This window comes from Serinus canaria, chromosome 25, assembly GCF_022539315.1.
Source record: "Serinus canaria isolate serCan28SL12 chromosome 25, serCan2020, whole genome shotgun sequence".
NCBI lineage: Eukaryota > Metazoa > Chordata > Aves > Passeriformes > Fringillidae > Serinus > Serinus canaria.
The window spans coordinates 15,657,566-15,671,805 of record NC_066338.1 but is presented as its reverse complement, the minus strand read 5'-3'; the positions used below and the strand labels follow the sequence as shown (position 1 = coordinate 15,671,805).

Sequence of the window (14,240 nt, the reverse complement as noted above, 5' to 3'; positions counted from 1 at the left end):
GGAATTTTGCAGCATTCAGGGAAAGCTTGAGGCTGGTGGCTCCCAGCATCTCATCCTCTTCCTCCCTCCCCTGCTCCTGCAGACAGCTCCAGCTCTGCTGGGATGGATCCTTGTCTTGTCCGTTTTTAGCAAAAAAAAAAAAAAAAGTGTTTTCCTTCTCTTTTGGGCCTGGAGGGAGGCGCTGGTAAAGTGTGTGTTTGCCAGCATTGTGTTGCCCTGGCTTGGGAAAGCTCCTGCCATGCTGGTGGTGGTACTGGGAGGGGACACATATGCCAGTTCCAGTCAAAGGGAGCTGTTGGGACTAAATCCCATGAGTTTTCAGCAGGAAAGTTCACACTGCTGGATCAGCAGCCAAGCAGGGAATAAAGTTCTCCCCAGTGCCAGCCATGGCAATTCCCAGTTCTAAAACCCAATTTATCCCTCTGCAAACTTTTGCCACTGTGAGTTGGTTGCCACAATGACTCCTGGAATGTTGCTTTTTCCTTTAGAATTGGCTTGGTCATGTCATGGGGGAATTCTCCCCTTTCTTCAGAGTCCTGAGTGGGATCCTGGATCTTTTTCTGCCCCAGGAATGCCATCCTTGATGTGCAGAGCGTGCTGGTGCCTGCCTGGGGCTGCTCAGAGCCTCTGGCAGCAGGAGCTGGAAGTCCTGTGCTTCCTGGAGTCCTGTGGTGCTCCAGCTCTCCACAGTAAAGTTTATTTTGCTGTGTGCTGAGGGTGCTGTAAAACCTCTCCTGGCCTTGTGTCCCAGCAGCAGCTGGAGTTAAGGTCAGTTAAATTGTCCTGATGGCCCAGGGCCTGCCTGGCTCACTTATCAGCAGCCCCAGATCTTTATGGTGGCCCTGATAAAGCAAGTGGGGCCTTGGGAGAGAGCTGGAGGATGCCAAGGAGGGGTTTACCTCCTGACTCTTTTCTCCTGAGCACAGCTTGAGGAGGGGAAAGCAGAAATGTTTGTTTCATTCCAGTGATGCCAGCGTGGTTGTGGTGATGCCCTGGGGCCCTGCCCTGGGCTGGGATGCTGGGGGCTGTCCCTGGAGCAGAATTTTGGGGTGTTCTCCCCAGGTGAAATGTCAGAGTGTTCTCTCTGGGCAGGATGTTAACCCCTTATCCCCAGGGCGGGGTGCTGGGGTTTTCTCCCTGGAGTGTCCTCCCTGGCTTGAGATGTTGGGCTGTCTTCCCTGGATCCAGATGTGGAGGTTTCCTCCCTGGTCAGGACTTTGAGGTTTCCTCCCTGGACTGGGATGCTGAGATTTCCTCCCTGGGTTGAGATGTGGAGGTTTTCTCCCTGGTCAAGATGTTGAGATTTCCTCCCTGGATGGAGATCCTGGGGTCTCCTCCCAGGCTGGAATGATGGGGTGCCCTCCCCAGGGTGAGATTCCCTCCCCAGGGTTGGGATGCCCTCCCTGCCATGCCAGGCTCCCTGAACTGTGCTACCCAGGCCAGCCTTTTCCCTGCAGAGAAAACGGAGCCAGGATTTTGGCGTTTTTTTCTTCCCCAAGAAAGTGAAAACAAATGTCAGGACAAACAGCGCTTTAACCCACACTTGTCTTTCCCACAAAAAAGCAGCTGAGTAAGAGCTGAGTGACGAGGCTCTGCCTGCCCTGCACAAAGGCTCTGCTGTGTTACTAGTGAGAGGTGACCGCAGCTCCAGCCTGGGGGGACTCTGGCATCGGGGAGGTTGTAGCTGGATCTTCTCCCTTGGGTTAAACTGATGCCTTTTTGGGGCTACCTAAAAACAGAGGCCAGACAGAATTTAGGGAATAAAAAGCAGCTTATTTATAATTTATTGAAGGGCCTTCAGGTACATTTTGGGCAGACAAAGCCCCCAAAAATTGACAATGGGTCACGGGTTTTCACATTTTTGTAAGTTTGATCTATTTGCCTATTTGGATTAATGTTCCAATTACAGCTTCAGGTAATGAAGCCGTTTACCCCAAGTTTTCTGCCTCCAAATCGCTTTTGTTTACGTTTCTTTGAGGCAGTGAGGTGTCCTTGATTCCCGGCCTGGAGAGGAATTGTTGTGTCTGCCCAAAATGTGAAGGCAGCAGCTCACACTGTACATGGAGATTAGAGTTATGCACTAAAGAACTGCAATTACAAAGGATTACAAATATATTGCTGTAATTACAGCAATTACAAAGGATTAAAATATATTAAAAATAGAAAAGCTAAAATCCCAAGGCATCAAATCTCCCCATTTCCCAAGGAGCAGAAGGACTTTTCTGGACAATTTTTGTGCAGCGCCAGTCGAGGAATGCTTCCACCAGAACATCCTTTTCCTCCTTTTGCAAAGACTCTACAGAGCATTTATAGTTACAACGGGCCCCTGGCTGGGTAATAATTAGCATAGAATCCATGATTCACAGAATAATTAAGAATAATTAACATAATTAGAATAATTAGAAGAGTTCTGATTCACAGAAGACTGATCAATAATAACGTTTATTAAGAAACCTATTGCTCTTTTGTATCTTTTAGTTCACTAGAGATTGAATTGATTGGTCCTTTAATTAAAACACCACCACCACTGGCTAATTAAGAAACCACGCTTTGGTAAACAAATGTCCATAACACATTCCACATATTCACAACACTGGGTGCAGCAAGATAAGAATTATTTCTCATTCTTTCCTCTGATCTTTTCACAGACTTTTCCAGAAGGATGTCTGGGAAAGTTGTGTTTCTCTGAGTGGCCAGAGAGCTGCTGCCACAGCACTTGACTCTGGTGGCCGTGTCCTGCTGCTGCTGGAGCGGGATAATGTGGCTGTAATTGATGGTGAGAGGGCTAATGGCCACAGAAATGTGTAATTAAAGGCCAGGAGTGAGGCGCAGCGAGGCCGGGCCACGCGCGGGGGTGACGGAGGTTGAGTGTGCTCTGAAGGGCTCGTCCTGCCTCCAGGAGGATGCCAAGGAGGGGCTCTGCTCCTGCCTCCTCCATCCTCAGCACAGTTGGAAAAAGCAGAAATGTTTGGTTAATTCCAGTGATGCCAGCATGGTCTGCCTTGTGGTGGTGGCCTGGGGCCTTGCCCTGGGCTGGGATAATGGGGGGGTGTCCCTGGAGCAGGATTTTGGGGTGTCCTCCTCCTCATCCTCCTCCTCGTGATGACTTTTTAATGAGTGGCTGCAGAAAACACAGGAAAAGGGATTGTTTCTGCCCTAGGATTAACCTAGGAGATGTGGAGATGTGGAGATGTGGTCCTGGCACCAAATTTCCCCATTTCCCCAAATTTCCCTAAACCTAACCCCAAGATTTGCTCCCACGCTGTTTCCATCCTGTTATTCTTTAACATTTTGTGTTTTCTTGGGCAGCAAACTTGTGGTGGCAGGCTGACGTGTTTAAATGATGTGATATAATATTTATATGAATATAAATATGCATATAAAACAATACAATATTATAATAAAGATTATATTATATAAAATTATATTATGTGTGATAATATATAACATAATATAATACAATATAATATAATATATAATATATGGAATAATACCCTGTGGCAGCGATTTGAAATATAATGATTGATAAATATAAATATAAACAAAAATAAATAAATAAATAGGTATGCAAATTATAGTATATTAATGTACTATAACTCTAATTTATTATAATAAATATATAAAATAGATATAAATAATATGTTCTATAATATACAATATATATAATTATAAGTATATTATCATTGGTTTATAATCTGTGCAGTCCCAGGCTATAGAAGGTGGATACTGCAGGGGAGGATGCTCCAAATGTGGCACAGGATCCCCAAATTCCATCCAGAGGCAGCCACAGCCTTCGGCATGGATGAAGGCAGCAGTGCCAGCAAAGAAAGGAGCCAGAAAAAAGGGTGACTTCTGGAAAATCCATTAGTGAATGGAGTGCAGGAGGGAGCTGGGATTTTCAGGCGATGTTCAAAAAGGAATCCGCGAGTCAAAAGGCTTGTGAAAACAAAAGACACAGAGAGAGGCCTTCATCACGGTGTGGTGGAGCTGGGATGGATCCCCAGGGACTGGGATGGGATCCATCAGGGCTGGGGTGGGGACTGGAATGGGATCCATCCTCCTGCAGGGCTGGGGTGGGGACTGGAACACCCTGAAGCATTACATGGTCTGAAAAATAGAAAAGTTAAACCCCAGCACCCTGGGATCCATCTGAGAAAATTCTCCTTCCCTCCTGAGAATTGTTCTGGTGAGGACCAAAGCTGAGATAGGGTCATAGTTGAGACAGAGACAGTACAAAGCTACAAATTCATTTTCAGAAGGCTTCAACATGTTTTTATTTTAGCATTCATTCTTTTTGTACATTCTTACAAAGCTCATAAGTTCACACTTTACTTGGTCAAAAGTGACAAACCAAGTGCTCATTGGAATAGACAGCTGCAGATTTCTCTTATTTATCCTTCTCTCTTTCTTGGTTTCTCTGTCAACAACCTTGGTAGGAAATTCTTTCAAAGGTAAACACAAATCCTCTTATCAAACTTCTCACTGGCTCACGGGAGTTGCTGTAAAAACTCTTCCACAGGGTGTGACCCAAGGAGGGTCCCACAGCTGTGAGGGGAATCAGGGCAGGAGAACATCCACAGCTGGATGGGAGGGCAGGGACTGGGCAGCACGACGATGGATTAAGGGAATAGTGAATAATTTAGAATTAATGCTCATCTTTGGAGCAAGGCTGAGCCAGCTCTACCTCCGAGGTGCTTACAGACCCAAACACATTGCTGAGTAATTTTGTGTTGTGCTCCTGGGGGTGATGCAGGAGATCTCAGTGGCCTGAAGAGCCAAGGAGAGCTGGAGATACCAAGAAAAGTAGAAATGGCAAAAAGAGTCTGGGTTTTTAAACTCTTTTAGGTCCGTTTTTATTAGGTCTTTTTTATTTAGTTTTGTTTTATTTTGCTGTATTTAATTTCATTTTATTGTAATTTTCACTTCTTTGTATTTTATTCCATTTTATTTTATTTCATTTTATTATTCCTTTATTTTATAATTTATTGTATCTTTTTTCTTTCATTTTATTTTATTTTGGTTTGGTTTACTTTATTCTATTTTATTCTATTTGGTATTTTATTTAATCTACTCCATTTTATTTTCTTCTATTTTATTTTCTTCTATTTTATTTTATATTTTATTTTATTGTATTTTATTCCATTTTATTTTTCTCCCACCTGCCTTCCAAAATTCCAAAATTCCAAAAATTTTGACCAAAATTCCTCAAATCCACTTCTTGCACCACCTCCTCATTAACACCACACGGATTTTCCTGCCTTGTCCCCTCATCCCAGAATTCCCAGGCCATGGATCCTTTCCCAGCGCTGTGGGGGTCTGTCCTGGCAGTGACAGATGGGCCGGGCTCAGCTGCTGCCAGGAAGGACAGATGGACAGCGGCCCATCGGTCACTCACGGCCACGCTGGTGTCCAGCTGCTCTGCACTTGATCTCTGAGTGACCAGAGTGACCATGGAGCCTGGGATGAGCCTGGGATGGGGACAGGGCACAGAAGACCCAGCCCAGACCCCTGTGCAACGTGTACCCTGACCCTGCCCTGGTGGCAGTGCCATCCCAGGATGTCACCACAGCTCCCCATGGATTTGCCAAACACCCGGAACCTTCTGGGGAAAGCTCCGTGGTTGCCGAGGAACCCTGCCCAGCACAGGCCGGGGGGGAACCTCGCAGCCTTGGCTGGTGCTGTGGTGACACCGGTGGGTTGTGACATCCCTGGTGTCATGGGTGGTTTGTGGCACCCCTGGTGTCACGGGTGGGCAGTGACACCCCTGATGTCATGGTCAGGTTGTGACAGCCCCGGTGTCACAGGTGGATTTCATTTTACAGAATGATAGGACACAGCCTTAAGCTGTGCCATGGGAAGTTTCGGTTGGATGTTAGGAGAAAGTTTTTCACAGAAATGGTGATAAAGTTCTGGAATGGCTACCCAGGGAGGTGGTGGAATCACCATCCCTGGATGTATTTAAAAAAAACCTGGATGTGGCGCTCGGTGCTATGGTTGAGTTGAGGTATTGGGGCTGGGTTGGACTCAATGATCTTGAAGGCCTCTTCCAACTGAGTGATTCTGTGAATTCTGTGATTCCGTGATTCCATTATTCCATGATTCAGTGATTCTGTGGTTCAGTGATTCTGTGATTTGGTGATTCTGTGCTCAAAGGGTTTTGGAAAGAGCCTGAATCCTCCAAGCTGGCAGAGGAGGAGCCAGCAGCAGATAAGTCAGCGTGACAGCAGTGTGATGACCATGGAGCCTGGATGACCAACCATGGAGCTATAGATGACCATGGACCCTGGATAACGACAGAGCTGTGGCTTAGCAGCTTGGCCTGGCACCCAAGGACTCCTTGGGATGCTCCTTGGACATGGGCTGCCCAAAGGGATGAGACACATCTGGATCACTTCAAGAACCAGCCACTCTTCCTGGGGCTCAGGGGAATTTGACTGTGTTTAAATCCCAGCTTTACTGCATCCTCAGCCTGGATGTGTTTGCTCTTCTCTGCTTTTTTGCCCTCCAAACCCACTGGATTCTCCTCTTGATTCCCCCAGGGGTTTAGGGTCAGCACAGCTAACTGCAGATGCTGCCTGGGGGTCCTTCCAGAATTTTTTTTCCAAAATTTTTATATTCCAGCATAATCATGGTGTACATGGGACTGGGGAACGAGTGTGAGAACGTTTTACACTAGTGTGCAAACGTGCTGTGCCCTGCACACAAATGGCCCAGGATGAACTGTCGCTGCTCCAACAACCCCCTCCCGGCTCCGTGATGCTGTCCTGCATCCCACGGCCTCGTGGCCGGAGCTTTTCCCGGGGGGGAGGCAGCGCACCCCATCCCTGCACTGAGCCGTTGGACACCCTCAGCGGTGCGCCCGCTAAAAACCCCCGAACAAAAGCCCAGTTCAGACTCGCTGCTGAATAGATTAACAAGATTTCCATAATTAGGGCGGGCGGGAACAATAGGATTCTCCCTGCCCTGCCCCCCTGCCCGCCTTTGTCTTGTGCTGGGGATAATGGGCAGCAGTGAGGGTGGGAACCAGCCCGGCCATTTGGTCACTGGACAGTAATTTTCTCACACTGCCAAGGGGAGCATTGAAACATCTGTCCCGCTCCGCCACTCATTCACGTCCCATTGCAACCCTGACAACTCCTCCCTTCCCGCCGCCCTCCCCCTCTCTGGGTTTTCCAGCTTTTTCAAGGATTTGGGGTTTTTAATTCTCACGTCTTTGAGGGGGTGGTTGGCGCCTGGGGCTTGCGAAGCTGTGCCTGTGCATTCCCCCGAGCAGCTCTGGGATCCGGGATTACAAACGGGGCAGGAGGAGCTGTGCCCTTGTGGTGGGCTTCCAACCACACCCTCCTCCAGGTGGCATTGGCCACCCTCCTCCAGGCTTTTTGGAGAAGCAATTCCATCCCTGGGCCCACCTCTAGATGTGTTTTTTACCTGGTGTCTGAGCAGTGGGGTTCATCGCTGTTGTGGGCAGCTGCTCCCTGTCCCAAAAGCCTGGGAACGCCACTGGGATTTGCTGGTTGTACTGATGGCTAGGAGTGGTCAGACACCTCCCCTGGTGTCCCCAAATCCCTGAGCACTGGGCACTTGCAGCCTGACATTTCTGAGGGACAGAAGCAGCAGCAGCACTCTGCTCCCACTGAGCAAGGATGGAAACTCCCAGTGTTTAAATTCCTTTAAAAAATTAAAATATCAAGGAAAATGCCTAATTCGTCACATGAATCATCATTCTTATTCATCACAGAACTAGCCAAATGCTCAGTTTTCCCTTTAGAGCTCCCAGGTACCTTTGCCCCGTGCCCAGCCAGCCCCACAGGCAGCTCCAGGAGGATCCCCTGTGCCTTCATCCATCAGGAGCACTTTGACAAATCCTTCTTAGCCTGACAATTCATTATTAGTGACAACAATAATTTCGGGGAGTACTGGGGGGGGACCTTGTGTCCCACTCCCTCCCTGCCCACAGCCCTTAAGCCACTCTGCACAATCAGATTATTTATTGGACTTGATGATCTTGAAGGTCCTTGCTGACCTCCATGATCCTGTGAATATCCAGAGCTAGCTGGAGCAGGTGTTCACAGCCTGGGGGTGGGGTGGCTAAGGACAGGGCAGCACAGCAGGATTTGGGGACACTCCATGCACAGCTCCTGTTCCACTGCTCTCACCTGTGCTGTCCCATCCCCACAGGTCTGTCAAAGATGCACTGGTCACCAGAGCATGCCCAGTCCCTGAACCAGTGGCCGGAGCAGCACCTGGATGTCTCCTCCACGACCTCCTCACCGGCCCACAAGACCGAGCTGTACCCCAGCACCCGCCAGCGCTTCAACTACGCCTGGGCCAACGACGACATCTCGGCGCTGACAGCCTCCAACCTCCTCAAGAGGTACGCCGAGAAGTACTCGGGGGTGCTGGATGCGCCCTACGAGCGCCCGGCACTCGGCGCCTACGGGGATGGCGCCTTTGGCCCCATTAATGGGCAGAAGGGGGATGGGGAGCCCTGGCCAGGGGCACATGGCTCTGATGGCACCTACCCCCTGACCCCCATCCACGATGGCCTGGCCAGTGCCAAGGGTGTGGTGCCACCCGCCGTCCCTGCCACCGGTGGGGCCATTGGGCTGGGGAGCTCCCCAGTGGTGTCGGCTAACCTCAGTGACTCCGTGTACCCCGGGAACTCCTGCGGGGCGGCTGCTGCCGGCTCTGGGGCACTTGGGGCATCTCAGGAGTACCCCTCAGGCTATGGTGGCACCTACTTGCCTTCTGGCTACTGTGCCCAGCCAGCAGCAGCGCTGCCCCCGCCACACCCTCCTGGCCTCCACAGCTCAGGGCTCCTGCAGTCTCCACACCCCTCACCCGCCCTGGTGCCAGGCTACGGCTCCTCGGGCCCCATGTACAACTATGCCAGCAGCAGCTACCCGCCCCAGCCGGGCTATGGGGGCATCCACCCACCCCACCCCTCTGCCTCCTACCTGCCCTCTGGCATTGCTGCACCCACCCCCATCCCGGCCCCACCGCCCTCCGCCCGCCCACCAGGGGTCCCTGCCTATGGCTACCAGGGCACTGGGCTGGGTGCCCTGGCCGTGCCACCCCTGGGCACTGAGGCAGCAGGCACGCTGAAGAGGAAGGCATTCGATATCAGCGGAGAGGATGATGGTGAGGGCAGGTACAGGAAATACAGCTATGAGCAGCCAAAGTCCCCCTACCCCGTGTCAGACAATGGCGAGTGCCGGGGCAATGGGTTCAGCAGCAGTGGCGAGTCCCCCCAGGTGGCCTTCAAGCCCGGGAAGCGGCCAACGGGAGCTGGAAGCGCTGAAGAACACAGTGGCAAGTACGGCAGGCAGCAGATGAAGGGGATGGTGTCACCATCCTATGGTGCCAGGGACGCTCCCCTGCGGCCAGCAGAGCCCTTTGAGAAATTCAGCCCACCCCTTGCCAACGGGGAGCGGGCGGCCGAGCCGGGACCACCGTTCCCACTGCGGCTGCCCTCCAAAGCTCTGGTGTTCAGTGGCGCCCCGCTGGAGGAGCAGCCCAAGAACATTGACCCACTGCTCCTGGAGCTGGTCAACACCAAGGTGGTGGAGCGGGGCCCTCCGGTGCAGTGGTCGGACATTGCCGGGCAGGTGTCGGTGAAGGCGGCCATCGAGGAGGAGCTGCTGTGGCCCATCCTGCGGCCCAGCTCCTACAGTGGCGCGAACCACCCGCTGCGGACCCTTCTGCTCTTTGGACCCCGCGGCACAGGAAAGACGCTGCTGAGCCGCTGCATCTCCACCCAGCTGGGCTCCACCCTGCTGAGGGTCAGCGGCACCACGCTGCTGTCCACCTGGAAGGCCGAAGCCGAGAAAATCCTCCAGACCGTGTTCTTCGTGGCCAACTGCCGGCAGCCCTCCGTGGTGCTCATCACCGAGGCTGAGTCCTTGCTGGCGGCGCGGGTGGGTGAGGACGGTGGCCAGGCGAGCAGCCTCAAATCCCAGCTCCTCTCCTACCTGGACAACGTGGCTACCTCAAGTGAGCACAACGTGGTGGTCATCGGCACCACGGCGCGGCCCGGCAGCATGGACGAGGCGTCGCACCGGCGCTTCGGCACACGGCTGTACATCGCACCACCGGACGGCGAGGCACGGCGCCACATCCTGCGCCAGGCCCTGGCCCAGCAGAGCTGCTGCCTGAGTGAGCACGAGCTGGCAGCCCTGGCTCAACGCACCGAGAGCTTTTCCGGCGCCGAGCTGCTGCGGCTCTGCCAGCATGCCGAGGCCACCGCACGCCGCGCGCTGCCGGGACCTCCCACCTCCTACCAGGACCTGGAGAAGGCGTTCTGCAAGGTGCACCCTGCTATGTCCCAGAAGGAGCTGGACTTGTTCCTGGAGTGGGATAAGATGTATGGCACCAGGCACTGATGGGGGTCGGACCCCAAGGCTGTAGGGTTGGACCCCAAGACCACAGGGACAGACTCTGAGGCTGTGGGGACAGACCCCAAGGCCACAGAGGTGGACACCAAGGCTGTGGGGACAGACCCTGAGGCAGTGAGGACAGATCCCAAGGCCATGGGGACAGATTTGGGATGTGGATTGGGGTCCTTGGGGGCTTTGGTTCTCTCAGTGGGGTTGGATCCTTCCTCACAGCACCACATACCTCACCTCTCCTCTTTGGGACCCATCCAGGGATTTCCCCTGCTGTGGTTTTTGGGGAGCCTCGCCCACCACTCAGGATAAGCTATTTATTGTTTTCCCGACCCTCCATGCCTGGAGCAGCGGTGCCAGCGGGGCTGGAGGAGCCCCGGGAGGTTCGCGGCATCGGGATCCGTTCCAGCGCCGTATTCAGGAGCTCCCCCATCCACCCCAAAGCTTTATTGTTGTTTTTTTGTTAATTATTAATCCAAATAGAAATACCTTGGGTGTCTTTGGAACCCCTTCTCACCTTGATCAGGGAAAGGGGGAGCTGGGGGGAGATGCCCAAAACCAGGGAATTTCACCCCAAAACAAGGAGATTGCGCCCCAAACTAGGGGGTTAGACCCCAAACCAATGAGTTACACCCCAAAACCAGAGAGTTTTGGAGTAAAATGCTGTAGATTGTTGAATATCCTAGACTCGGGTTTTTATTTTTGTAAGGTCCGTAGTATTGTTTGTTTGTTTGTTTGTTTTCTTTTTTAACTACTCAGGAAAATAATTACCTCAGAAAAACTAAAGAATGTTCTTTTAAAAATACTTTTTATCTTCTCAGAAAAGGAAAAGGAGATTTTTTTAAGAGTTTTCCAACCTGGGACAAAGCTGCCTCCTGCATTTGCTTCCAAAGGGGGTGAAAAAAGGAAGAAATAAAAGGAAAAATAAACTTGAAGCTGTTACAAAGATGAGATTTGAATGTATTTCAGGTGCTTTCCACATATATTATGCCATAATTTTATTTGAAATTTTGTTTATTGACATCATTTATTGTAGCGTTTGGTGGAGTAACGTGTCTTCAATGGAAAGTTTAGTGCTGTAGGTTGGGAGCTGTCGCTGGCACCACTTTTTGGAGCAAGTTGGGCAAATCCCCCCCTTCCCCTCCCAGAAAAAAAAGCCCAGCAGGGCTGAGCAAGGGGCTTTGCATGAAGCATGAACCCCCGTCTCATCCATTGGCTCCTCTTTGCATCATGGTAGGGGTTTTCCCCATTTAAAAAAAAGTTAATTTTTATTATTTTTAGTGCTCTAAAGCCCTCCCCCACTTAGAGCAGCACCCCCAAAACTCAGGGTCTGCGCGTGCAGAGAGAACAAATCCCTCACAGGGGTTCCCCCTAGAGGTGTCTGCCGGGTTTTTTCCCCATTTTTCCTAATTTTTCCAGTTTCTTATTGCATCCAGGGCATTACCCTTTGTCTACCACCTCCAAAATGTTGTGCTGGGTTCCTGAAGACTTATTATTATTATTATTATTATTATCTTATTTGTACACTCTCTGTAACCATTTCTACCTCATTTTGCAACATATTGTACATGAAAGTATTTAATTCATGTCTTATTGATGTCTGAGACAGACAAGCTCTAGGGCTGGGATGGTCTACCTCAAGAAATGCTGTATTTTAAAATGAAAAAAGAAAAAAAAAATTATTACACAGTATTAAAGAGATTACCTGAACAACTCCTGTCCTTGGGGTACTGCGGGGAGTCCTGAAGGGGCTCCTGGAGGGGGGTCCAGTCGGTTTTGGGGACCCCAGGGGGGGTTGGGGGTGATGGGGTGGGGAAGGGTAGGATGGGGAAGGGTGGGAAAGACGTGGGAAGGTGGGCAGGGGTCCAGGGGGTGGTTGGAGACCCCCGGGCTGGGAGGGGACACGGGGACATCCCTGGGCAGGGGGTGTCCAGAACAATCCAAGTTTTTTGGGACTCCAGAAGGGAATAAAAGGTGTCCAAGGTGAACTGGTGTCCAAGGCAGGAAAATGGGAGGAAGGCTCCTCCTTCCTCATCCTCTTCATTCTGCAGCAAAGGGTGGCTCCACTCTGCTGCCTCCACTCTGGGCTTTTTGGGGAGAACTGGGGAAATCGCAGTTTGTCATCAGGGAAATGCAGGGAAATGTTAGTTTGTCATCAGGGAAATCCAGAGAAATTGCTGTTTGTCATCTGGGAAATCCAGGGAACTCACGGTTTGCCTCCCGCCCTGTTCGAAGGACAGCACTGGTGGCACCTCAGGGGCTGCGTTGCCACCTTGTGGTTCCTCACGCCGATCCCGAGCTGGGCCACCTTGGCTCAGCCGCGCTCTGATCGGTCTCTTTGGGGTGGGACAGGGGCAGAAGGGTTTCGGGGCGGTTCGGGTGCTGCTTTCTCCCTCCCTTGGGGTGTGGGAGGAGGGTGGCGTGGCGGCGATGTCCCACGGAGCAGAACCGTCCCCATCCCACTGCTCCAGAGGTGCTGGCAGAGAGGGGGACACACCAGATTCAGAGCCCGGCCGGTCCCAGCTCAGTTCAGTCCCACGGATGAAGGGCAGAATGCTCCAGGGGGAGGAGGATTTGGGACAGATGGACAAATGTCACTGCCAGCAGTGAAAGTGCCTCGGAGCTCCTCCTGGACGGCGTTACAGTGCTTTGGTTGGTCCCTGCTGGGGATTAGGGACACATCTGGTCTGTCCCCATGTCCCTAGAGCACCAGATTTGGTGCCCAGATTGGAAAAGCCGAGTTAGGGAATGCCAGGAGGGTTGCCAGGCTGGAGGGTGCCACAGCTGTGGGATGTGACGCGGGACAAAGGACCCGGAACTGGGAACTCGGCCTGGAGCTGCTCTGTGAGGTCAGGGGGGTTCCACGTTCCTGGGACACCCCGATGCTGAGGGGAATCCACGCTGGCACTAGGACGATGCTGGCACGCCTGGGCCTCGTCCTGCTCCTGCTGGCCCTGGGTGGCCGCGCCGATGACACGGTGGCCGCTACCGTAGGCCGGCACAGCATGGGTCGCATCGCCGAGCTGCTGGCCGGCTCCGAGTGCCACCAGCTGCAGGCAGAGCTGAACAGCCTCGAGGAGGAGCTGGACAGCCCGGAGCTGGAGGAGCCGGGGGCTCTCTCCGAGGAGGGGAAGACCGCCCGCCGCCGCCGGGGCAGCCGCAGTGCCCGGGGATGCTCAGAAGCACTGCGGCAATGGCTGGTGACGGCAGGAGAAGTGACCACCTGGGACCGCCTGGTCCGTGCCCTGCAGCACATCGGCCGCTCTGACATCGCCCGTGAGCTGGGCAAAAACCTGAACCAAGACCGGAGCCTGGAGCTGCGCAGGAACGTGGAGGGATACAGGCGCAGTGTGCAGCATCTCAGCTCCGTGCAGCTGCAGCCCGCAGGGCCGCGGGGCAGGAGGGCACCCCTGGCCGGGGATCTGCTCTTCGAGCGCCGCCGGCCTCCCCGCTACAGCCGCGGCCTCCTGGGCTGGGTCCGGCCCCTGGTCCTTGGCGTCCTGGGAGCCTTCCTCAGCTCCGTGCTCCTCATGGGGACCGTGATGTATTTCTGCCACTGGAGGAGGCTCCTGGGCACCTGATGTTGGCGTGGCACCAACTGGGGCAGTTCCCATGAGCTGCTGAAGGGAAAACAAGACCCAGTAAAGCCTCGTGGGGGGATTGGCACCCAGACATGGGCTCTGTGTGTTCTCCTGGGCAGAGAGGGGCCCGTCCTGGGCTCATCCAAGGCGAGATGACCACCAGCCACCACCAGCACCCCCAGCTGCTGGGCTGGAGATATCCCTGTCTGTCCCTGGGTGCCAGAGCTCCCAGGGAGCAGGGCTGGAGATGGACAAAGGTTCCTTGTCCATGTCC

At 52.8% G+C, this 14,240-nt stretch overlaps 2 protein-coding genes across 2 annotated transcripts; both read left to right on the top strand.

Moving 5' to 3' along the window:
* Nucleotides 1–8,153: 8,153 nt before the first annotated feature.
* Nucleotides 8,154–11,939, top strand: FIGNL2 (fidgetin like 2). Its single transcript, XM_050984227.1, has one exon. The coding sequence runs from the start codon at nt 8,190–8,192 to the stop codon at nt 10,380–10,382; it is 2,193 nt and encodes a 730-aa protein (XP_050840184.1). The 5' UTR covers nt 8,154–8,189; the 3' UTR covers nt 10,383–11,939.
* A 1,361-nt stretch (nt 11,940–13,300) lies between these two features.
* Nucleotides 13,301–13,966, top strand: TMDD1 (transmembrane and death domain 1). Its single transcript, XM_030230406.1, has one exon. It carries the CDS (start codon nt 13,301–13,303, stop codon nt 13,964–13,966), a length of 666 nt encoding a protein of 221 aa, XP_030086266.1.
* Nucleotides 13,967–14,240: the final 274 nt, after the last annotated feature.

What these genes read in the sequence shown, in the direction of transcription:
- FIGNL2 (XM_050984227.1), top strand. Translation starts at nt 8,190, where the DNA reads ATGCACTGGTCACCAGAGCATGCCCAGTCCCTGAACCAGTGGCCGGAG.
- TMDD1 (XM_030230406.1), top strand. Translation starts at nt 13,301, where the DNA reads ATGCTGGCACGCCTGGGCCTCGTCCTGCTCCTGCTGGCCCTGGGTGGC.